The following is a 25,372-nucleotide window of genomic DNA, read 5'->3' as shown; positions in this document are numbered from 1 at the left end:
ATCCCAAGAGGTGAATATCCACATTGTTAGGCAAATTTCTCCAGGTCTTCTTTTCATCTACATAATATTGTTATAAAAACGATACTCACCCTGAACTGATTGAATTTCAGCCAATGCTAATTTGGCCGACTTTATCTCCAGTTTTTTTTTTATACATCATAAGCTTCACAAATTTCCTCAGAATTTTTTACTTTTTTTTTTTCTTCCAATTTTGAAGAGATTACTTTATAGGTAAAGTACTGGAGAACATTTTCACTAAACTCTTTTCCTAAATTGATTTTTCAATCCTTCGTTAAAGCTATAGTAAAGTGGTTAGTAACAGCCTGTTGAAATACTGCTTACCTGTGGAAGAAAAAAATAATAATAATAAAAATGTTTTGCTACATTAACATTCAGTTCCAACAAAGAGTGAGACAGAAAGTCACTACCAGTCCTTGAGTTTTACAGGGGTCCACTTGAAAATTAGAGCCTAGTGTCTACATTGCCCTTCTTACAAGCTGAATGGCCATTACTCTTATGGGAAAATTTATTTTGGTTCTACTGTATTTGTATTAAATATTTATTACCAAATGTATTTTTAAGACTGCTGCATTAAACAAATTTTTTGTGTGTTTTTTATTGATTCATATTTTACAGTCAACCAGCTTGTGTGTCAACTGCATTGTTACATTTTTATATTATAAGGACATTACTAATTGTTTATCTAATTTATATAAGAAAATCTGTTAATAACTATTTAAAAAAATATAATACTAGATATATTTAGATATCATATAGCCATTAGCCAACAAGCCATCACCTCAATTAGAAAAGTTCAGTAGGCCTATATTGTATAAAGTTATATATTATTTTGTATATTTAATTGGCATCTTTAATTGCATGTGCAGTGACTAAAAGTTATAAAATTATTTTAAAGACAGATTAACAAATACATATGTTGCTACAGAATCCTCACATAAATTACTTTAGACCTACATAAGCATTTCAGATTTTTTATTCATCAACCCCTGAAAACAAGAATTAATTGTCATCATGATATTCTTACACCAGTAAGTCAAACTAAATAAAATTAAATAGTAAAAATAAATAAATAAATAAATAAATAAAAGGTTTTTGCCCTTATTGTCAAATAATTTACAATCCTTTTTTATTATTTTTTTCCACTATTTGAAGGTGCTTTTATATAATTGCAGCTAAATCCTGTTAAGATTTATCATGTAAATCTGGTGTAGTTTATTAGATTTTGATTACTTCTTGACCTCTGACATTTTCACATTTAACATTCCAGCAAAGCTCACAAACATGATCAAATGAATGGCCTATTATCATCCGAGTCTTTAATCTATTAATTATGTACTTAGAGTTTCAAGTACTAAAACACCAACCGACTTCAGTCAAAAATTAGACAGAAGTAAGTGACATCCATCTTTTGATCCGCAAACTACAGCATATCACTCTCGTTCGCAACAAGACCTGCCATCCAGTCTTCAAAACAAACGATGCGAACAGACTGGGCTGAGCGAGAAAACTATTTTAAATACATGATCGGTCAACTCTAAAACTCGTAGATGGGACTAGATGAGTTCTTTTTATCCTTTCTTGCCGTGCCGACTCCCCCTACCTCCTCCTCCGCTTGCAGAATTGTATAAAGAACAAAAATCGTGCTGGGGAGGGGGTTGATACGGCGAAGCTGAAATCGAGAGGCGAACCCAGGAAAGAGGAGTATTTTGTACACGGGACTTTCCCCCCCTTCGTCCCTAAAAAGGAGGGGGAAAAGTCATATTTTTAAAATCGAGAATTACAGATAGGTTCAGGCGCCTACCTCTGAGGAAATATATTTGAATTAGTTAAAAATATGGCCGAGAACGTTCTGGACTCTGGCCCGCCTTCAGCCAAGAGGCCTAAACTGTCCTCCCCGGCACGATCAGCCAGCGATGGAAACGGTAAATATGACAGTTTCATTTTTCACGATACAGATATTTTTTAAATGCATATTTCTGACCCTTTTGTATATGGCCGTGTGCATTTAAGCCATAAAGAGGGAAGTGGTTTTTCTTTTCAGTTTGGTCACAGGCTAGCAAGCCTAGGCTAGTTTGGGAAGCTAACGATGTCGGATACGCATGAGATTAGCTTTAGCTTGTCATTACAGCTCGCAGCAGAGTGGATAGTGTTCAGCGCGAGCTGTTTCTCTGCTCCCTCACAGCGGTGTCAACTGGTGGGACATTATGGCTGCAAATAACACACGGTACAAATCAGAATATAATGGCTATACGGTCGCCAAAATGGTGGAATTTGATCAGCGCCTGTTTTGCTGCTGTTCTTGCTTGCAAACAGTTTCAGTTCTTCAGATGATAATGGAAATTCAGAAAATGTACTCAAAAGATTCGTGGTGCAATTTTAAATAATTGTACGTTTACAACTAGTTTCAGAAAACTAAACATGCACATTTGACCAATGCGCATTTCTATTTACTAATAATCGACAATGATAAACATTAATTAGCCTGGCTGCTAGAATGTGAGTCAATCAACTTCAAAACTTAATGACTGCACTTGACCACAGTTGTTTTCACCAACTGCTCATGTGCAGCGAACACAATGTATGTCCACTAAATATCTCCTTGTGTTTTCCTGAAAGTACCATGGTATTATTTTTATTATTAATAAATGTGATTAAATTTGATTAGTTAGCTGGTCAGCTAATAACAGACTGATGCTGAAGGCCCGCACAACAACTCTGCCATTGTTAGCTAGTTGCATATCAATTCATTCCTCATTATTTAAAATATGTATTATATATATATATAACAATTTAAGATTAATTTATTAGCCTGCTGAAACACTGTTTATTGAGCTTGAATGGAAAGGAGAAAACAGATGTACTTGTGTTTGACTGAGTTCGCTAGTTGGCTCAGATAGAAGAGCCATTACTTCGGAACTTGATTTCCATTGTTGAGCCGTAACACAACTGACTAGCCCGTCTCCTAAAAACACCTTTTTTATTATAGGTTAAGTAATGCGAGTTAAATGACTCCTGTTGTTGCTTAATGAAAGGTTACTCGTGAAAGGTTCGGGTTATATACTTGGATGTGTCTTCAAAGGCGAGTTGCGGTCCTTTGTTGATGTCTCTTATGTCTTTCAATATTTTGTCGCTCGAGTTTGATCAGTTCTTGAAACAAAACTGAATTTATTAAGTTAAATAGATGTATACATGCTCCCAGCGTATCTCAAACATGTTGGTGCGTTACGTGCACGGCATCTGTTTGTTTTGTCTGAGGAGTGCATCAGAGCTGCTGCACATCATTTTAAGAACGGGACAATTTTATGAGCAAATTGTCTATTTTCTCTGTTATGTCAGCAGGTAATTTAGCAGACGGGACCAAGTCAAATATGAAAAGACATAGGAAGGCAAAAGCTGTTCTTTTGGTTACTTCTGAAACTTTTGAATGGATGTAAACAAAGTGAGTGAATGGATTAAGTGATTGGAATGGACTTTAAAGGAATAGTTCACCCCAAAATTAAATTTCTCTCATCATTTACTCACCCTCATGCCAGCCCAGATGTGTATGACTTTCTTCTACTGACAGCACTGTTGGTCCAGTCAATGCAAGTGAATGATGGCCAGAACTTTGAAGCTCTAAAAAGCACATAAAGGCTGCAGAAAGTAATCCATATGACTCCAATGGTTAAATCCATGTATTCAGAAGTAATCTGATAGGTGTGGGTGAGCAACAGATCAGTCGCTGTGTCTTGTTTCGTAGGCCGTGGCTAGGTAGGATGCTTTTAATTAGCTTTGTTTAAACAAGACCGCCTTCATAGAACAAACGGATACAGAATGTATCATGGTTGCTATGACAACACGCTTCACGCTCAACCTGTACAAGCGCTCGAAGTCAGAAGAGAATATCTAAAGTAAACTTTAGTAGGGCCCTGTGATTACCACTTTTTGGAAAAAACGGACGGAATCGCGAAATCCAGTCATAAAAACGGAATTAACTAATAAATGCGGAATGTCACAGAATTTAACATATTTAAGATAAAATGAATGTATTAATGCACAATTAACCAAATAAAAATCGTGATATGTCCTAGTGCCACGGTTTTTAAATTGGGAGGTGCCAGAGCATGTCAGGGGAGGTGTGGAGATTGATGATAATTTCACCAAGTAATATAAAAAGATACATAAATACAATAGAAATGTATTGTGAAGATAAAGGAAAATTATTGGCATAATGGACCATAGTCCTGCTTAATAGACTGTAGCTCTATGGCTTTATAATATTGTTAATGTCGAGAGCACAACATGCATATTATGCGAGAGTGCATCCATGTACCAGTTGCTCCAGTGCAAATCTCTCCGCTCGGACGCAGGCAACACTCACTCAAAACTGGACGTGTGCTCTCAAATAAACTACGCCGCTCTACATTTGCAAATCTATTATAAAGCCACACAGCTCTGCAGATGCTATATCAAGGGAGAAATGATACCAGAGTTTGAGTAATCAACTCATCATTTGGCCTGTAACTTTTAATTTTAATTAAGTTAATCGGGTCGATGTGCCTTCATGTGTATGTGACAAGTGCAGTTTCACATAGAGACGGAGATTGGCTTCAAGTTTATCACATATATAGGCTAAAAATAGTTAAGTAATCCCATTGTCATGAGGACAAACAGGTATTTTTAATAAAAAATAATTCAGAATACGGTATATTATTAATAGAAACATTTATAGCTGTTAATCAAGCATCAGTGTTTAACGCATCGGCCGAATGAGTCTGTCAGACTAAATGAAAGGTTATTGATCATCATTTTTTGAAATGCACCAACACCTTAAATATGATGCATTTTGATAATATTACACTAGGAAAATACCTGATAAAACTTCAAATAAATGGCCAGAATTTTTTACATTTAGCATAGGCTATGTTATTTATTATTTGCTTTGCTATTGTAAAGGCCTATACAACATTATTGTATGTTTGTAAATCTGAAATAGAAAATGACCAAAAATTGGGGGAGGGGGGTCAAGGGGGGCGCAGTCTTGTAAATGTCCAAGACATTGAAAACCCCTGTCCTAGTGTGATGATTAAACCACTAAAGGCTGAGATTTAGTTAAATAGTTTAATCACTGCTGTCCTTAATACTGTATTGCTCTACTGTATTTGACCAAATGAAAGTAAAATAAATAAATGAAAAATAAAAAACTCAAATTTTGGGTTTTGAATTGTATAGTGTAGGAACTCTTAATTTGATAAAAAATATTGCATTGTATGTTGAAAAGTTATTTTTCTGTTTTCATTTGATTAAAATTTTATGAATTAATTTAATTAGACAGTTTTTATAATGATATAATGCAATTACACTTTAAAACCTGGAATTCAGAGAAAATAAAACAGAAGACACGGAATTTTGGAAAAAATAAAATGGATTTCATAGGGACCTACTTTAGGAGAGTTATAACAATGTTGAGAGAAAAGAAAATTGATTTTGCAGCTATACTTTTATATTTATTTATAATACTTTATTTTATCATATGTTATTATTTTACATGTTTTATATTTCACTCCCATCTATTGAGATACTTCAACTTGGGAATGAACATTACATGCATTTGGACATCATATTTTCGGGTAAATCTGCATAATTTTTTCAGAGAAATGATGTATGTTTCCGTTGAAGTAATAAATTGTGGGTTGTGAGTGCCAACGAATGGCCCATTGTACAAAGGTGCCTCTGTTTGTTCCTGGCAGGCAGCAGATGCCCTAACCCCGCCCCAACCCTAATCCTAACCATATGGAGCCTGTAAAGCTTAGTACCTTGCCAGGAACAACCTGAGGCACCTTTCTCCGATCGCGCAATGAAGGATAGATACACATCTTGCATCCTCTGAATTCCTGTGAAAGAAGGTTGCATTCAAAGGCTGTATTCAGTGCCGTACTTGCTTTTCTGAAATGAGACTGCCTCTGTGACGTATGTTATTGACAAATGCGACCTCTGGCGCATGCAGCCTTTCGAAATGAGATACAGCTAATATTTAAGTCCTTTTTTACTATAAATTCTCCTCTATGCCCAGTAGGTGGCGATATGCACGAAGAATGTTAATATCCAAAAAACAAAAGAGGATTGTGAAAGTAAAAGTGGAACTTTAAAGTAAAAAAAAAAGTACTTAAATATTGATCTGTTTATCCCCCACACCTGTCTTTTCACTTCTGAAGATGTTAATTTAACCGCTGGAGTCGTATGGATTACTTTTATGCTGTCTTTATGTGCATTTTGGAGCTTCAAAGTTACACTTGCATTGTATGGACATACAGAGCTGAGATATTCTTCTAAAAATCTTTGTTTGTGTTCTGCAAAAGAAAGTCATACACATCTGGGATGGCATGAGGGTGAGTAAATGATGAGAGAACTTTAATTTTTGGGTGAACTAACCCTTTAAAATACTTCCCAAGACAAGTTTCCTGCTGACTTACAGTGCAATTGCTTATGCATTTTTTTTTTTTTTTTTTCATATGGTGTTTTATGTCAGCAAGTGTCACCAGGCAGTCACGTTACCTTAGAAGCACCTCAGTGGTGACCACCTCAAGAACTTCTCTCCTACAGTAACAACACACTTAAACCTAGGGCTGCACAATTAATCGTATTTTAATCGCGATAACGATTTCTGCCTCTCACGGTTAATTAAGCATAATCGTCTGCGATTTATTAGTGAGCAAGCAAACAGAAGATGTCAGCCAGGTAAAGTTGCAAATTGTTCATTTTCATTATAGGCTGTGTCTATGGATGATAGACCATATCACAAGCTCTTTCCTAGTACGTTTTCACCTCACATGACCAATTACGCTCTCTTCAGAAGTTCGCTACTGACCAATCACTGTTTCTCTTTCGAGCCTGCGCTGAAATACAGAATCTTACCGCAGATGTTTACGAGTCTCGTATATGCGGCGCACGAGGATAATGATACAGCGTTCTGTACTCGATGCACATTAAATTAATTCCATCTCATGCTTTGATAATGTATGTTTTATACAGAACAGCTGGGCTCTGAGTTCGGTTCATGCACATCGCTAACGTGCGCTGACCTGGTTATTTTAAAGTGCTACGCATTTACCTCAGTTGCACATTTGCCTGATTCCAAATATATTTGGCCATAACAAGTGTGTAACAAATCTATCCACCAAATCTTCCTTTTGTTCTGGTTACTGGTATCTTGGTTGCACAAAAATCAGGCATTTGGGATTTAACTCATAATGGACTCTTGCAGCCTCTATGTCTGTGCCCATCACAAGAAGGGAAGATGAAACATTTTTGTCCTTTTAACAAATGTTCAATATTCAATAAATTGAGTTTTAAAATTCTTTTAATTTGTATTATTATTATTACCTTTTCCACCACCTTAGTTATTGGTATCAGCAATATCCACTATCTGCTTATCATGAGTATAATTGCATGGCTGGACTGACACAAACTTGTCTTTGCCCTGCTTTCTACCAATTAACTAATGATTTGACACGCATATCTCCACATGTCAAAAGAGTTTGGTAAATTGTTCTCAAACTGGTTGAGCATGATTAGTTGTCCGACTTAAGTCCATAATTTTGACTCTATTTTAACATTTTAGGAAAAGATATTATCTCCTTTAATTCTCATCATTAACTTCCCTTGTAAATTCCCTCATTTTCTTTTTTGTTTAGACTTCAGCTCGCTTTTTGACCTGGAGCATGATCTCCCAGATGAGCTAATCAATTCCTCAGAGCTGAGCCTGGCAAATGGAGGGGACCTCAGCCAGCTGCACACCAACTTCGGTAGTGGGGGTGGGGCCATCGGAGGAGTTGTGTCCAGTGGCCAGGATGCAGCAGCCAAGCACAAGCAGCTCTCAGAACTTCTCCGGCATGGATCCACACCTGCAGCACAGCAGCAGGGAACAATGGGCAGTCCAGTGGGAGCCTCGATGGGGCTGTTCGGGAATATGAAGGCTTCTCCAGGTCCCCAGGGCATGGGCCAACAAGGACAACAACATCTTTCTCCTCAACAGGCCACCCTTATGCAGCAACAGCAGCAGATGGCTGGGATGGTGGGCATGAACAGGAATATGCTCGGACATCAGAAAGGCAATGGACAGCAGCAGGCAGTAGGGCCCACTCCACAGCAGCAAAACATGCTGGGAGGACAGATGATGAATGGCTCGCCTAGAATGGGACATCACAATCCGGGCATGGGCAGTAACAGCAACCTGTTAGCAGAGGCTCTTCAGCAGCAGCAGCAGACAGCAGGAGGCCAGGGGGGACTGAGGGCACAGCCGCCTGGAACAATGAACAAGGTAAAGCTGTGACGACATCATGCACACCTTAACCCCCCGACACACACACCTATACATACTATGTGATGTATAGTATACTGGTGAAACCTCTTCATTGTAGTGCAACTTAATATGAGCAGTTTTTGAAAAATGTTTTCTATCTTCCTGTATTTGTTGCAGATGGGGATGAATGCTGGTTCAGGCCCCTATGGAGGCCCATATGGTCAGCCTGCCAGTCAGAGTATGGGTGTTGCAGGGCTGGCCCCTTTGCTCCAGAACAAACCAGGTCTGCCCAACAGTCCGGCCCAGTTTAACCTCAACAAGAAACCTCAGCCTATGCAAGGCATACCTGGCATGGTTTGTACATTGTGTCCGCTTTGATATTCATATACTATACTAGAGCTGCAACAACTTATTGCTAAAATCTATAATTATTGATAATGAAAATCATCAACGACAAATTTCATTATTCATTATTTCACTGTATATTTGGATATGTTGCGTGTGACCATCAGTGATGTCACTTTACAGCCCAGTGAAAATGTTGCATGTTGAAACTCGTTTGAAAAATGACGAAGACAAATTGAAGCAAGAAAACTCAGCCCAAAGCATGAGAGCACTTTTAATGCTGTTTAATGCACTTGAGAGTTGTTTCTCTCCAGCGCATATCTAAATTTTACTGCTATTTTCTAAGTTTTATAATTTATACATGTTATGAATTCAAAATTAAGTGCGTATTTCCATTTCGCAAAACTGTTTGCCTTATTGAGTTAAACGAGCACGCGCGCCTTTATCATTTCTGTTTTTATTTTAAATCAAATTTTCAGTAAAATACAAGAAATAACATTTTGTTTTTATCAGATTAATTGATCAACCGAAGAAATAGCCGAAGATTAATTGATTAATCCAAGAAATAATCAGATTAATTGATTAAGGCAAGAAATAAACTAATATTAATCAGTTATCAAAATAATCGTAAGTTGCAGCCCTATACTGTACATGCTTGTATATAGTATAATAATAGCAGTTGTTGGTAGCCTAATTATTCTATGTGGACTGTTTAAAAGGACAAGATCTTAAAGACTTTCTTCCTTTCTGTGGAACATATAAGGAGATGTTAAGGACTGACAGCTTCAATCACTATTTACTTTCATGGTATAGTTGAATGGTGACTTGAGGCTGTCAGTCCCTAACACTCTGCCAAACATCTCCCATTGTGCTCCACAGAAGAATTAAGCCATTATTTAGAATAACATGAGGGTGAGTAAATAATGTCAGAACTTTTTTTTGTTGAACTAACCCTTTTGAAGTCTCATTTTATTTGTCTTCATAAAATGAAGTGTGTTTACACTTTTGCCTTTCCCATCTAACTCCCATCTCTTAACGTGTCCACAGCAGGCTTCTCAGCCTTCCCCAGCCGGTGCTGCCGGAGGTGCGGGAACGGACGGCATGGTACCCAACACCCAAGGAAGTCTTGGCCCTGGATCAGCCACCTCAGTCGTGACTGCAGCAGGAGTGGGAGGTGTACCTCCAGCGGCCGACCCAGAAAAGCGCAAACTTATACAGCAGCAGCTGGTGCTTTTGCTCCATGCCCACAAATGCCAGAGGCGGGAGCAGGCCAATGGGGAAGTACGGCAGTGCAACCTGCCCCACTGTCGAACCATGAAGAATGTTCTCAATCACATGACGCACTGCCAGGCTGGCAAGTCTTGCCAAGGTAAGTGTATGAACTGCACAAAACTGGAAAAAAACATGGCAGCTCTATTTAGTTGTTTTGAGTTTCTTCCTATTAATACACATTACACATTAGCCATTACCAGTATTGGGCTTTGTGTTTTTATTGTTTCTTTCTATTTCAGTGGCGCACTGTGCCTCATCCAGACAGATAATCTCTCACTGGAAGAACTGCACACGGCACGACTGCCCTGTATGTCTACCTTTGAAAAATGCAGGAGACAAGAGGAATCAGCAGTGTGAGTGTGTGTATTAAAACAAAATATGTTGTTTCAAGCATATTAATCACACTCCCTCACTTCATTCGAACATAGAAAGTTACATAAAACATGCAGATGTGTTGTTATTGTTGTTCATTCTTGAAATGATGAAACCTGTAAGACTTTCTGTCTTCCATGGAACACAAAAGGAGATGTTAGGTAGAATGACCAACTCACTCACTCACCATTCCCCAGTGTAACAAAGTTGTACATAAAACAGTGTTATTACTACTGTTCCAGTTTCCTGTTCTGTTGAAACTGACACTAATTTGATTTTCTTCTGTATTATCTCTTCACCGATTCATCTCCTCAGCTCTCTTGAGTTCTGCAGGTGTGGGGTTAAGTACGTCTTTGGGTAATGTGACTGGTGGCCCACCTAGTGCCCCCAATCTCAACACCCCAGGGCAGATAGATCCCAGCTCCATCGAAAGGGCTTATGCGGCCCTTGGCCTCACTTACCAGGGAAACCAGGCACCCCCTCAACCTGTCCAACAGACACCACGGGCACTAAGCACTATGGGTAATGACAAATTTTGGTGCAACAATTTTTCCATACTGCCTTCTATAAATATTGGCAATATTCAGTTTGTGTTATTTATCTATCAAAGTTTTGCGTTGGATGCCTCTTCTCATAACCTTTCTTTTAACAGGAGCAAATCCTATGGGTGTAAATGGGGCAGTGGGTGGTCAGTCTCAGAATCAGCAATCTAATCTTCTCCAGGATACAATGATGCATCTGAACATGAACTCACCAGGGTAAGCAAACCTTTTGTTACATCTCATGTAATTAGTCACTATTTTGTCTTGAGCCTCCTAATGGTCTTAAAGTCTCATAGTTGCACTAATCCACTGCACTAGGGTTTAGTCAGTTTGGAAAAGTTAATGTACAAAGAGAAGTTGTCATTTGTCTCCTCCACTCCTCTGTCCCCAGCCTGATGAATGACAGCAATGCTGTGGGTGGTGTAGGGTCTATGCCTTTGGCCAGTCCTGCTGCCAGTGGTGGTATGAGGAAGAGCTGGCATGAGGACATCACTCAGGACCTACGCAACCACCTGGTGCACAAACTGTAGGTCCTACACTGCTCTATGAAAGTTATGTGTTAAGTGAAATTGACTCCACATTTTATAAAGGAAATCTTTTAAACAAGTTATTTGTTATAATCACCAACCAAGGCTTTTGTTTTGATAGTGAGAGTCAAGAAAGAATGCACTCAGTTAGACAAACAGCAGTTGATAATCATTTCCATGTGCCTGCCTTGCTGGTGCCTTTCTGTCTTCAGAGTCCAGGCAATTTTTCCAACTCCAGACCCAGCTGCATTGAAGGATCGGCGCATGGAGAATCTAGTGGCCTATGCACGTAAAGTGGAGGGGGACATGTATGAGTCCGCTAACAGCAGGGTGAGGATACTGTCCTGTCCATCAAAATATGTGCTGTCTAAAATTAGTCACTGGTTTATACATCTATTTAGTAGGGCTTTCAAAATTAAGATATTAACTTGTGATGTAAATATGGTTAACGACATTAACAACACTGTTAACACATTCAATTTAAAATGATAAATTTTTCATTTTATTCTGTGACATTTCTAAAGACTAGGGATGGGACGATATACACTGGCGGCCAAAAGTTTGGAATAATGTACAGATTTTGCTCTTATGGAAAGAAATTGGTACTTTTATTCACCAAAGTGGCATTCAGCTGATCACAATGTATAGTCAGGACATTAATAACGTGAAAAATTACTATTACAATTTGAAAACAATGTTCAGAACTTCTTAAACTACTTCAAAGAATTATCATCAAAAAATCCTCCATGTGCAGCAATGACAGCTTTGCAGATCCTTGACATTCTAGCTGTGAGTTTGTCCAGATACTCAGCTGACATTTTACCCCACGCTTCCTGTAGCACTTGCCATAGATGTGGCTGTCTTGTCGGGCACTTCTCATGCACCTTACAGTCTAGCTGATCCCACAAAAGCTCAATGGGGTTAAGATCCATAACACTCTTTTCCAATTATCTGTTGTCCAATGTCTGTGTTTCTTTGCCCACTCTAACCTTTTTCTTTTTGATTTCTGTTTCAAAAGTGGCTTTTTCTTTGCAATTCTTCCCATAAGGCCTGCACCCCTGAGTCTTCTCTTTACTGTTGTACATGAAACTGGTGTTGATGTCAGCTGAGGACATGTAAGGAGTAACTACAGACTCTGATGTACTTATCCTCTTGTTTAGTTGTACATCTGGCCTTCCACATCTCTTTCTGTCCTTGTTAGAGCCAGTTGTCCTTTGTCTTTGAAGACTGTAGTGTACAACTTTGTATGAAATCTTCAGTTTTTTGGCTATTTCAAGCATTGTATAACCTTCATTCCTCATAACAATGATTTGACTGATGAGTTTCTAGAGAAAGCTGTTTCTTTTTTTGCAATTTTTGACCTAATATTGACCTTAAGACATGCCAGTCTACTGCATACTGTGGCAACTCAAAAACAAACACAAAGACAATGTTAATCTTCATTTAATGAACCAAATAGTTTTCAGCTGTGTTTGATATAATGGCAAGTGATTTTCTAGTACCAAATTAGCAATTTATCATGATTACTCAAGGATAAGGTGTTGGAGTGATGGCTGCTGGAAATGGGGCCTGTCTAGATTTGATCAAACGTGACTTTTTGCTTCAAATAGTGATGGTGCTGTTTTTTATATCAGTAATGTCCTGACTATAATTTGTGATCAGTTGAATGCCACTTTAAAGTGAATTAATTTCCTTCTGGAACAGCAAAATCTGTAAAAAATTCCAAACTATTGGCCGCCAGTGTATATTGAATTCTGATATATCGTGAACCAAAAAAATGACGGCCCATATTGAGGCAGAACTCCAGTATTTCGAAATTTGCAACATTGTTTTCTGTCCATGTCGTCATAAGTGAAATGACGCGTTAAACATCACAATCTCTCGCTTAATCGCTTAATTTTACCCATGTTTCACTTTTTCCTACACTATTTACAAGGTCCTTGACGTGCTTAAAGGGCTTGAATTTAGCAGTGTTAATCTCGTCTACGAAGTCACTGACAAAAACATTAGTTGACAAAGGTTTTTTTGATTTTCAACGATTTTTTTATTGCAGCATCAACGATAACGAATACAATATGTTTATAGAGGAAGATATTACAGTAGATAATGGATTCATCTTAACCTGTAATCCAGTATGTTAGGGATTTCCCTGCTTGAGCTGCGTGAGTTGCATGCACTGAACACCGGCAAACTGAACCGCTTTAAAATGGGTTAATGACCTCGCTCAAACTAATCTTATTTATACATGAGATTAATCACTATATCCACAACATATATGTAATATTATAACTTCTGCACAGACAATGAAGCAGGTGAACTTGAACCAAGTTACACGCTAGTCAGAATGTGTAACTTGCGTTGCATAATTTGCATTGTGAATAGGCTGTTTCCCTAAAAAAGCACACTACACGCAATGTAATATCCTAAACTGGCTAAACACAGAGAGTCTCTAAAGCAAAAAGAATTCAAAATACAGCAGGCTAACTTCTAAAGAGTATGTAATACTTCATTGTATTCATTATATGCTATTATTTCAGGAGCTCAGGTTTTCACAGCAAAGTAAGTTGTATATAATTTTGTATGTAGTTTCTTTTATATGTTTGATACATGTTTTAAATAAGAATGTTTATACAAATTTTTTCTTAATGAATATTTGATTAAAGTTTGGTCTGTTACAGTTTGACATGTTTTTGTCATTTTGCACATTATCATCACTATCATATCATGTGTCTTTTAATATCCTTTCTGTTCTTTACAGTCAGATAAAAAAAAAATTAAAAAGAAATATGAAGTTTAATCACACATAGCACAGATGTGATAAAGAAACTGAGAGACTTCTCTCTTGTTAATAAACTGGAGCACTGTGTGAGTCTGTGAGATGCATGTTGAACTGAAGTGACAGCAGTGGCATATCTTGGATCTTGTGGGCCCCAGTGCAAAGAAACTGTCGGTTTTTCATCACCCCTCAGGCCCGTGGCCATATTTATGGTTTCTTTTGGTCGACCGTTGCAGGCCTCTCACCCCGGGCTCTAGGGTGGCTGCCCACCCTGCCTTCCCTCTATTTACGCCTCTTGAGTGACAGTACCATTTTAGCGCATGTTATAAAAATTGAATGTAAATTCAATGTTATTCCTTGTACACATTATTTCAAACAGTGACAACTCAGAAGTTTACATACACTTAGGTTGAAGTCATTAAAACTCATTTTTTAACCACTCCACAGATTTAATATTAGAAAACTATAGTTTTGGCAAGTCGTTTAGGACATCTATTTTGTGGATGAATACGAGTATTTTTTCCAACAATTGCTTACAGATTGTTTCAATTTTAATTGGCTATATCACAATTCCAGTGGGTCAGAAGTTTACATACACTAAGTTAACTGTGCCTTTAAGCAGCTTGGAAAATTCCAGAAAATGATGTCAAGCCTTTAGACAATTAGCCAATTAGCTTCTGATAGGCTAATTGGAGGTGTACCTGTGGATGTATTTTGAGGCCTGCCTTCAAACTCGGTGCCTCTTTGTTGGACATCATGGTAAAATCAAAAGAAATCAGCCAATACCTAAAAAAAAAATGTATTTGGACCTCCACAAGTCTGGTTCATCCTTGGGAGCAATTTCCAAATGGCTGAAGGTACAACGTTCATCTGTACAAACAATAGTACGCAAGTATAAAACCTCATGGGACCACGCAGCCATCATACCGCTCAGGAAGGAGACACATTCAGTCTCCTAGAGATGAACTTAGTTTGGTGCGAAAAGTGCAAATCAATCCCAGAACAACAGCAAAGGACCTATATAAACCCTGACTCTGTTACATCAGTTCTGTCTGGAGAAATGGGCCAAAATTTCAGCAACTTATTGTGAGAAGCTTGTGGAAGGCTACACAAAACGTTTGACTCAAGTTAAACAATTTAAAGGCAATACTACCAAACACTAACAAAGTGCATGTAAACTTTTGACCCACTGGGAATGTGATGAAAGAAATAAAAGCTGAAATAAATCATTCTCTACTATTATTCTAACGCTTCACATTCTTAAAATAATGTAGTGATCCTAACTGACCTAAGACAGGGAATGTTTTCTACGATTAAATGTCGGGAATTGTGAAAAACTAAGGTGTTTGTAATCTTCTGACTTCAACTGTAGATACGATTTCATGATATAATATTAATCTAGAATGTAGAATTTTTTTGTATTTTTTTAAAAAAATTTTTTTAGGTAAAATGTAATTATAATAATGATGACAAACAAATTATATATATATATATATATATATATATACATATATATGTAGGCCTACACTTTTACATACTTTTTCAGGACTGGTTCAGTTCTATTGCTTGTTCTGCACCTTGTCAGCCTGAATGTAGCCCACTATTTTTAAAGCTTATTTGTTTGTGATCTTTTCTTATAGAGGAAGGTATACAAGAAAAACACTTATTTAAACTTTGAGCATTTATATTGTGTTGTAAAGAACATTTATTTTGATGAAACATAATGTGCATTTTGCTCAAACATAACCCCCCACACAATTTTCTGTCATAGTTTGTCATATATATTGAAATGAGATTATATCGAATCATGAATATTGTATATTGAACCGAATCATGAGAGAACAGTTTTTCCCATCCCTACTAAAGATCCTCTTTTCAAGAGCAACAGAACAGGTGACTCTGTTCAGTACTTCGACACACACACACACACACATGCAATAGTTAGTTGTACTCTTATTTATCAGTAAAGGGAGAAACTGCTAATTTTATTTATAAATCAAACCCAGATTTTAGAACATAATATCTGTATTGAGATTAAAGTGTGCTTTTTCAAAAACCTACACCTGCATGTTGTCCATAAATAATATCATATAATATCATATAATATATTTAACTACAAGTGTTGTCCAAATGTATGGCCTAACCAGTTTGTATTCTTTCTTTTTCCTTAAAAAGAAACTTAATGTGTTAACTACAAAAAAATAATCAGTAGATATTAAATATTTTTATCGATTGACAGACCAGTATAGCAATTTTTACATCCTATTTTCAGGCGGAGTATTACCACCTGCTGGCAGAAAAGATCTATAAGATCCAGAAGGAACTGGAAGAGAAGCGAAGGACACGGTTACAGAAGCAGGGTATGATGCCCACTCAGCCCGGCATGTCCCCCACTGGCCTGCAGCAAGGGCCGCCCACAGGACTGCCACCTAGTGAGTACACATCCTTGAAAGTTAGCATAAAAGAAGATGGCTTGTTGAAAAGATAGACGCTTATGCTTAGAAAGCTGCATTTATTTGGACTGCAGTTTTACTTTTCTCCTATCTCCAACTGAAGATGGTCCTCTCTCAGACCCTTCAATGGTGCAGCCTTCTGGACCAAACCAGATGATGAACAGGTTGCAGAATGCTGCTGGTTTGTAAATCTCATTGAGTGTTGCATGTCTTGTGTCACCCTATCTGAAGATTATAAATGTTAAGAATCTGTATGTATACAGTGGGGTCCGAAAGTTTGAGACCACTTATCAAGTTTAAAGTTTTTCATTGCAAATTATATACTCAGCATGTCACAAATTTGCTTACATTTGATAAGTAACCTAGAAATGCTGCTGAATCTTAAATATTTCTTTTTTCATGTCGTAATTTTAAAACATAAAATTTTAGGTTTTAAATGATTTTACATCCAAAATTATCAATCTAATCTCAGACATTTGGACACCTCTTTTATATGTAAACTCACTCTTATATTTGACTTCTCTGTGCATTGTAGGAATGAGTCAATTTAACCATATGGGAATGCAGTCCATGGGCCAGAGATCTACACCACCTCTACCACTCAGCTCACCTCTAAACCAGGTTGGTTCTGTGACTAGAAAGTCACACCTTCACAGTTTTCTGTTGTATTACAGTGCAGTAGTTAAGGAGGACATTGTCTCTGAATGTTTGTACAGAAGATTTAACAATGTTTCTTTTTAATGCTGAATGTATTTACTCTTTCAGGCGAGCATGGGCACTGGCAGGATGCCACAAGCGAATGTTGCACAGATGCAAAATCAGTACATGCAATCTGGACAGTTTCCAGTTTCAGGGCCTATTCTTGGTGCTGGGCCTGGTGACATGCCACACCCAGGAAATGAGGGTGGTATCACACAAGTAAGAGACTCTGCTAGGAATATAGATGTCCTCTGGATTATTTTGATTTAAATTCACAAAGGTCTTATCCTTCTGTATTAGCCATGTTCTTTATGTACAATCCAAAACATATTTTATTAGGGAAACATTACTATACAAACTTTGTATGTGGACACATTACACATACTGATCTGTCTTTATATTTGTCTTGGTCTTTGTTCTTGCATATTCTAGATCAGCAGTGTTCTGAAATGAATTATGAACGTGTTCTCATTGTTTGTCCTGTTTGTTTTTTTTTTTTTTAAATGCCAGCAGGGGCAAATGCCTTTGTCATCTCTGCCAGTCGGCAGTCCTTTAATCCAGCCTGGGTCTGCTGGAGGGGCAGGCAGTGGGCCCTCTTTGGGCTCTCTGGGTCCAAATAGCATCCCTCCATCCACCTCAGCGCAGTCCATCAACCTCCCGCACTGTCCGCCTGTTCGCCAGAATTCTCCTTCCCCATCACGTAGCCGCACACCTACACCGCACCTCACACCGCCTTCAGGCTTGTCGGGCTCACAGACGCCCCAGCCTCACACCCCAGGCCTGCCCCAGTTAGCCACGACTGGCAGTCAGCAGCAGTTACCTCTGTCAGCCACTTCTGACAATGCCATGCAGCCGTTAGGAGGAACTCCTCCCACTGTGCCTCAGTGTGGCCTTTCTACGCCAAACACAGGCCAGCATCCACGCACTCCTGTGAGTACTAGCTTTCATTATATATATAAAACAATGGTGCCATTTCAAGGCTCAACAGTAAAGATTTTTACTTGCCACTTGCAACATTTTTGCTGTGCCCACCACAAAAAAATGATACTTTTATATTTAGAAATGCATTTTAAAATGGGACAGAAAAATACATTATAGCTTTTATTTTCAGCTACTATTACAAATCAGACAAAAACAAGATTTCATTTTTGACCGCTATAAATTCATACACAGACACTTTTGCTAGATAACAATGACCTATGGTGCAAAACATGACTGATTTATCTTTCTCAACCTAATTTTCTCACAAGTTTGTTTAAACTCATCTAGGGCTGCACAATTAATCAGATAAATGATCAAGATTGCAGTTACAGCTGCCAGAATCAACTAATCGTAAAAAGTTTCAATTATAGCAGTCCATCTAGGTCTACTCATGTTGTTTATGAAGTAGTTAAGCATTTTAAAGGAATAGCTCACCCAAAAAGGAAAATTCTCATCATTTACTCACCCTCATGCCATCCCAGACATGTATGACTTTCTGTCATTATGCTGAACTCAAATGAAGATTTTTAGAATTTCACAGCTCTTTTGGTCCATACAATGCAAGTGTATGGGTGCCAAAATTTGGAAGCTCCAAAAAACACACAAGTCAGCATTAAAGTAATCCATATGACTCTAGTGGTTAAATCAATGTCTTCAGAAGCGATATGGTGGGTGTGGGTGAGAAACAGATCAATATTTGACTATAAGTTCTCCTCCCTGCTCAGTCAGTCTCCACTTTAACTTTCACATTCTTCTTCTTGTGTTTTTGGTGATTCACATTCTGTGTGCAAATCGCCCCCTACTGGACAGGGAGAAGAATTCCTAGCAAAAAAGTTGACTTAAATATTGATCTGTTTCTCACCCAAACCTATCATATTACTTAAGAAGATATGGATTTATGCTGCCTTTATTTGCTTTTTGGAGAGTCAAAATTTTGGCACACATTCACTTGCATTGGATGGACCTATAGAGCTGAAATATTCTTCTAAAAATCATCATTTGTGTTCTGTAGTCATTCACATCTGGGATGGCATGAGGGTGAGTAAATTGAGAGAATTGTCATTTTTGGGTGAATTATCCCATGAACAAGGCCAATGTGAAATTGACTGTTTAGGCAATTTGTCTCGAGTTACTGATGTTTAAAACCAATAAAGAAGCTTAACTGAGGAACACAGTTCTCAGCTTGTTTTGGATGTGAAGCCAACAAAGAATATGGTATGCAATTGATCCACCCAAAATAAATGTTTTAATGTAAATTATATTAAATGAAATTACAGTCATTGCAATAACAATATCAAGGGAAATCATCAATTCTGATTTTTGTCATTATCATACAGCCTTAACTTCATCCATGTTAGCAAGCTAGATGTTAACTTGATGTAAATCAGCAGAATTTGTAACAACAATATTCAATACACAGAAAACTAATGTTTAAGTTTGCAAGGCATAAAAGCACAAGTGTATAAGGTATAGAGATGCAGCACTGGCCCAATAAGGTAAGTGTTCTTCCATTAGCTGGTCTAAAACTCACATTGGTCCCAGGCTGGCAGGACATTTTTAACGTTGAGCCCTACATTTTCACTGTAATGCTCATATCTACCAGAACATTAGCCTATGTTATGCTCTATTTACTTGGTTTGCCCTTTATGAGTAGTCTTTTCTTTCCCTTAAGTTGTCTCATAAGGGCTCTCTGCCAGTGGACAGCCAGGCTACTACCCCTGCTTCCGTCAGCAGTGCAGATGCCTCGTTTCAGCAGGGCCCCGCAGACTCCAAAGCTGCCTTTGAGATAAAGGTGGAAGTCAAGCAGAAAGAGGAGGAAGAGGAGGATGAAGAGACCATGGTAGGAGGACGAACTGGAAAGCAGGAAGACATTAAAACTGATGAAAAACCTGAGGTAAGCAGTGAAAGTTGTAAGTTCAGTAAAGAATACAGGTTTTAAGAATGGTGTATTGATTATCCAACATTTAGAATCAACTTTTTATATGATTCTATGTGGTTTGACTGCTGTCTTTTTGGCTTCTCAGATAAAGAAAGAGGAGCCTTTCAGTGATGACTGTAAAGGTGTGCCAATGGAGACATTGTCCGCAGAAGCAGGAGAGGACAAAAAGCCAGAGATAAAGACTGAGCCTAAAGAAGAGGAGGAGGGTTCAGTTACCCACAGCTCACCTTCTGGAGTCCCTAACAAGAAGAAAAGTATGATCAATGCAAATAATTTTGTGCACTACAAGGGAACTGCTGGTTTTAATGCGAATGGATTAAATATTCACAGTTGCATGTTTCTAGCAATGGTTTTAAGAACTGATGTGTTGTTGTAACTCCATATACGTTTCTCACTTTTTCAGCAGTTTTTAAACCAGAGGAGCTGAGGCAGGCCCTGATGCCCACACTGGAGTCCCTTTACCGCCAGGACCCTGAGTCTCTGCCCTTCCGCCAGCCTGTGGACCCTTCGCTGCTGGGAATACCAGTACGTGTGCAGTCTGACGCATTGTCTCCTTAATATAGCCCTGTTTGTGGCTGAACAAAACCTTACTATGAATTATTACCATACTGTACTATTAATATAGTGTATTAATTCATTAAAAGTATATGAAATTTGAAATGTGTATTGCTGAGAGGGATCTGTTGTGGGATATCAAATATTTTCTAAATACCAAAAACTAGTAAATAATATCCCAATATATCAGCAGTGCATTCTCATTTATCAGTCACACAAGGATTTTGCAGAACCTTTTCCTGATTATTGCAGCCCAAACTAACAGATTTTCTGCGGCTTTGCTCAAAAATTGCAGTGCCATTTGTGATGTTTTTTGTGTGTTATTTTGCTGTAAAAACTCACAAATAACCAAATTACACAAGTGTACTATATGTCGGTGATATTATAAGTGCAATTGCCGGTAATTACTTCATTGCATAACAACTGAATATGCAGCTAGCTAACAAAAAAAAATAAATACACACAAAAATGCTTCACATTTTAAGATGTGAAACCTGAGATATGTCTAGTATGAGTTCAATGGAAAAATGTATTTTTATATTAAAAGTTTCTGTCTCGGAGGTCACGTGACACCATGCGAGGCGGACGTGTTAGCAGCGAGCTCTGCGCCCTATGCTAGTTTTTAATTATTTTCATGTTATAATCTGGTGAGATTCGATACACCCAGCTACATATTGTTTGAGGTAAACATGGCAAAGAAGTCATTAAAAGACACATCTGGAGACATTAAAAGACACTTACGTGCTCAAGCTGAAACCTCTGACGGGCCTGTGGACCAGGGACTAGATTTGAATGGTTCGGCAGGAGAAATCCAGCATCAACTGTCCAACATGTCTGTGATGCTGATGAAGGTTGTTGCTGACTTGGAAGATCTCGCTGTAAACATCAATCGAATACGGCGTTAGAAAAAAATTCTGAGTTGGTTACAAGAGTGGCAGATGTTGAGAAATGGATCGATTATCTGGAGTCATCGGAAAGGTAATTATCCACTAATCTGCCAGCGACTAAAAAATTGACGTAGTGGGCATTTTGGAAAAACTGGAAGATTTGGAAAATAGGAGCTGACGAAATAATGTACGGATTGTTGGTATTCCTGAGCATGAAGATGGCAGAGATATGGTGAAATTCCTAGATGAGCTCTTTCCGAGTCTGCTCGACATAACAGGCCATTAGCTGGAAATCTAACATGCTTGCAGATCTGCGGAGGGAAACAGGCCCCGATCAATTCTGGCCAAATTTCTGAGATCATCCAATAAAGATCTCATGTTGTGCGAGGCGAGGAGCAAAGGAAAGCTTTCTTGGAAGAATAGCAATATTTTCTTGTTCCCGGACTTTGCGAAATTGACGAGAGAAACGCAATCGATTCGAGGAATGTAAGAAACTCTTACATCAACGGAAAATCGCTTTTACACTGATGTTTCCGGCCAAACTGAGAATAGATACAAAGTATGGCCGCAAAGTATTTACGTGTCCCAAACAAGCACTGTCCTTCATAGAAACAATGGAGTGAGTAAGCCATTTGGTGTATCTCATGTAGCTATTCACTCTGGCTGTCAGAGGAAGCTGGGCACCATTTTTGTTTCTGTTTGTGTTGGTTCCGCCTTGCGGCTGGAGTTTGTTTTGTGGAATATCACCCCAAGAAACTTTGGCATGGATGGAAGATCGCTTTTGCACTGAGGTTCCCGGCCAGATTGAGAATGGATATTAGGGATGGCCGCAAAGTATCTACATGCCCACACAAAGGATGTCTTTTATAAAGTTGACTGACTGTCATGAAGTCATGGTGTATTTTTTTTTTTATGTGGCCTCTGAGTGAATTTGACTCTTGACCATCCAAGGAATCTGGACGCCTGTTTTGTTTCTTTTTGTGCTGGTTCCGCCTAGTGGCTGGAGTTTGCTTTGTGGAATAACACTGCTTCGGGACAGTTGTGGATGAACCAGTTTGTTCTTTGTGCTTATCGGCTGGAGTTTGTTTTGTAGAGTATTTTTGTGGGACATTGAAATGATTAAGTCATCTGCTGCACTCATAAACAGCCGGCTCGCTAAACTCACAGACTTGTTTGTCTGTCTGAGGAAACTGAACGGCTTTATATCGGCTGGAATTTGTTTTGTGGAGGAACACACCTTTGAGATATTTCTGTGAATTAATCTACACGTTCTTTGTGTTTGTTCTGCTTATTGGCTGGGGTTTGTTTTACGAAGCATTTTCTGTTATGTAATTTTGCCTCCCTAAATTTGTGCAGAATCACCGGACTTGAGCAATGCGTTGGCAAATTGTCACGGGGGCTCTCGTAGGCGTACATGGACCTTTTGAGTTTACAGGGATTGACACCGGTTGGCACTGTCGTGCGCGGGGTTAATGCGCACGTTTTTCTTTTTTCTGTTTGTTTGGTTCGGTGGGGAGTTCGGGGTTTTATTGTTGCACTAATGTTGGAATGTGGTCTGTATAATCTTGTTTTTGATACACAATTTATTTTTTCTGTTATATCAATATGTCAAAAGTTAATATGAGTAGATTGTCTCTCTCCACGTGGAATGTGAATGGGTTGGAGCACCCCTTAAAAAGAAGGAAGGTTATTTCTTTTCTTAAGCGTAAGAAATGTGATGTAGTGTTTCTTCAAGAAACACATCTTTCCTCGCAGGAAGCTGAAAAATTTGGGAAGATATGAGGTGGGCATGTTTTCTTTAGTGCTGGCTCAATTAAGAGCAGGGGAGTCATTACATTTATAAGTAAACATCTACAATTCAAATCTCTCAAACAGATTAAAGATAAATTAGGGAGAATCATTATTGTTTTAGCAGAAATTCAGGGGCAAAGGTTGGTTTTGGCTAAAATCTACGTCTACATCTATCAGTGTTTATATGGAGACCAACTGGTCCTCAGTATCTTCTGTGGGCGTGGCTTGGGAGGCACTTAAGGCGGTTCTTAGGGGTCGGATCATACAGTATGCCTCATTTACCAAAAAATCCAAAGCATGAGAACTCGCAGAGTTGGAAGGGAATATTAAAAGTGCAGAGGCAGAGCTGAAGAAGAATTGACCTGATTGAAATACAGATATAACACTTTTGTCGCTGTAGCGTGGAGGAAGGCGGGGCGTGCGTCATTCCGGCCCGGCCCGGCCCTGCCCTCCTCCGCGCTACAGTCGCGGAATGTGGAGTTTTGGTTATTCAGGGAAAGACAGTCATACTTTGAGTTGGGGGACAAAGCAGGGAATCTTTTGGCTAGATATAAAAAGCAGAGAGTCTTTTTCTACTGTTCCCTCAGTGAAATCTGCTAGTGGTGAAATTTTTACCTCGGCCATTGATATTAATAATGCCTTTTTAAAGAGTTCTATCTTGATCTTTATAGTTCCATGTCTTAATCTACTGATGAAGATATTAGAACATTTGTGGAACCATTAGAACTCCCTAAATTGATGACTGAGCAAATAAAATCTCTTGATTCTGAGATAACCTTGGAGGAGCTTGATGAGGTAATTAAGGCCTTACCTACAGGCAAGGCTCCGGGGCCAGTTGGTTTTGCAGCTGAATTTTTTTTAGATGTTATGCTACAGAATTGGCTCCACTTTTGTTAGAAGTTTATACGGTATCATTAAAGAATGGAAAGCTTCCCCCAACCATGACACAAGCACGGATCAGTCTGATTCTTAAAAAGGACAAAGATCCAGGTGAGTGTAAAAGTTACCGTCCAAATTCCCTGATCCAGCTAGATGTAAAAATTTTGGCTAACTGATTAAGTAAAGTTATGACATGTCTTATAGATCAGGTGGAGTTTATTTGGGGCCGTAGCTCTTCTGATAACATTAGGTGTTTTATCAGTATCATGAGGTCAGTGGTGAATAATCAGTCTCCGGTTGCTGCCATCTCACTTGATGCTGAAAAGGCGTTTGATTTAATAGAATGGGATTATCTTTTTAAGATTTTGGAAATGTATGGGTTCGGGAGTACATTTATTGGTTGGATTAAGTTACTTTAGAGGCACCCTGTAGCAGCGGTACAAACAAATGGATTAATTTAAGATTATTTTACTCTGAATAGGGGCACTTGGCAGGGTTGCCCTCTTTCCCCATTATTGTTCTGTCTTGCCCTGGAACCATTAGCAGCCGCGATAAGAAATGAGGATGATTTTCCAGGGGTGATGCCGGGAGGTGTGGCGCATAAGCTTCTGCTTTATGCAGATGATATTTTATTATTTGTCTCTGACCCTACTAGATCTATGCCTTGCCTCCACAGAATTCTCAGGATACAAAGTCAATTGGTCTAAATCCGAAGTTTTGGCTCTGACAGTGTACTGTCCAGTAAAGGCTTTCCAGCCGGGCGCCTTCCAGTGGCCCAAACAGGACATAAGTATTTGTGTATTTTATTCCCAGCAAATTTGTATGATTTAGTTCATTTTGACCCTTTAATAAAAAGATTTTCGAGCGACGTGAACAGGTGTGCTTCGTTACATTTGTCGATGATTGGGAAGGTTAATGTTATTAAAATGAACTGTATTCCAAAATTCAACTACCTGCTACAATCACTCCCTACAGATGTCCCCCTCTCTTATTTCAAGCAATTTGATAGCATAGCAAAGTCCTTCATTTGGAATGGTAAACGTCCCAGACTA

General features: G+C 38.5%; 1 protein-coding gene across 7 annotated transcripts in view; it reads left to right on the top strand.

Annotated features, from left to right (window-relative positions):
• Positions 1 to 1,141: 1,141 nt before the first annotated feature.
• Positions 1,142 to 25,372, top strand: part of ep300a (E1A binding protein p300 a) — a 37,667-nt gene continuing 13,436 nt past the window's right edge. Inside the window, exons 1-17 of one of the 7 annotated variants that reach the window (XM_051673796.1) lie at positions 1,142 to 1,943; positions 7,695 to 8,320; positions 8,480 to 8,656; positions 9,698 to 10,016; positions 10,159 to 10,272; positions 10,607 to 10,813; positions 10,944 to 11,049; positions 11,225 to 11,359; positions 11,573 to 11,690; positions 16,409 to 16,568; positions 16,693 to 16,770; positions 17,125 to 17,210; positions 17,355 to 17,507; positions 17,799 to 18,218; positions 19,942 to 20,163; positions 20,294 to 20,462; positions 20,615 to 20,733. In XM_051673796.1, the coding sequence (XP_051529756.1) occupies positions 1,856 to 1,943; positions 7,695 to 8,320; positions 8,480 to 8,656; positions 9,698 to 10,016; positions 10,159 to 10,272; positions 10,607 to 10,813; positions 10,944 to 11,049; positions 11,225 to 11,359; positions 11,573 to 11,690; positions 16,409 to 16,568; positions 16,693 to 16,770; positions 17,125 to 17,210; positions 17,355 to 17,507; positions 17,799 to 18,218; positions 19,942 to 20,163; positions 20,294 to 20,462; positions 20,615 to 20,733 (3,297 nt within the window). In that variant the 5' untranslated portion in view covers positions 1,142 to 1,855. Of the gene's footprint in view, positions 1,944 to 7,694; positions 8,321 to 8,479; positions 8,657 to 9,694; positions 10,017 to 10,158; positions 10,279 to 10,606; positions 10,814 to 10,943; positions 11,050 to 11,224; positions 11,360 to 11,572; positions 11,691 to 16,408; positions 16,569 to 16,692; positions 16,771 to 17,124; positions 17,211 to 17,354; positions 17,508 to 17,798; positions 18,219 to 19,941; positions 20,164 to 20,293; positions 20,463 to 20,611; positions 20,734 to 25,372 lie in introns of all 7 variants that reach the window. The other 6 variants (XM_051673795.1, XM_051673793.1, XM_051673797.1 and 3 more) reach the window with 6 other exon arrangements.

The sequence above is a fragment of the Myxocyprinus asiaticus genome, chromosome 36 (assembly GCF_019703515.2).
Source record: "Myxocyprinus asiaticus isolate MX2 ecotype Aquarium Trade chromosome 36, UBuf_Myxa_2, whole genome shotgun sequence".
Taxonomy (NCBI): Eukaryota; Metazoa; Chordata; class Actinopteri; order Cypriniformes; family Catostomidae; genus Myxocyprinus; species Myxocyprinus asiaticus.
Note: the sequence above shows the minus strand (reverse complement) of the source record. Positions and strands in the feature narration are given on the sequence as shown.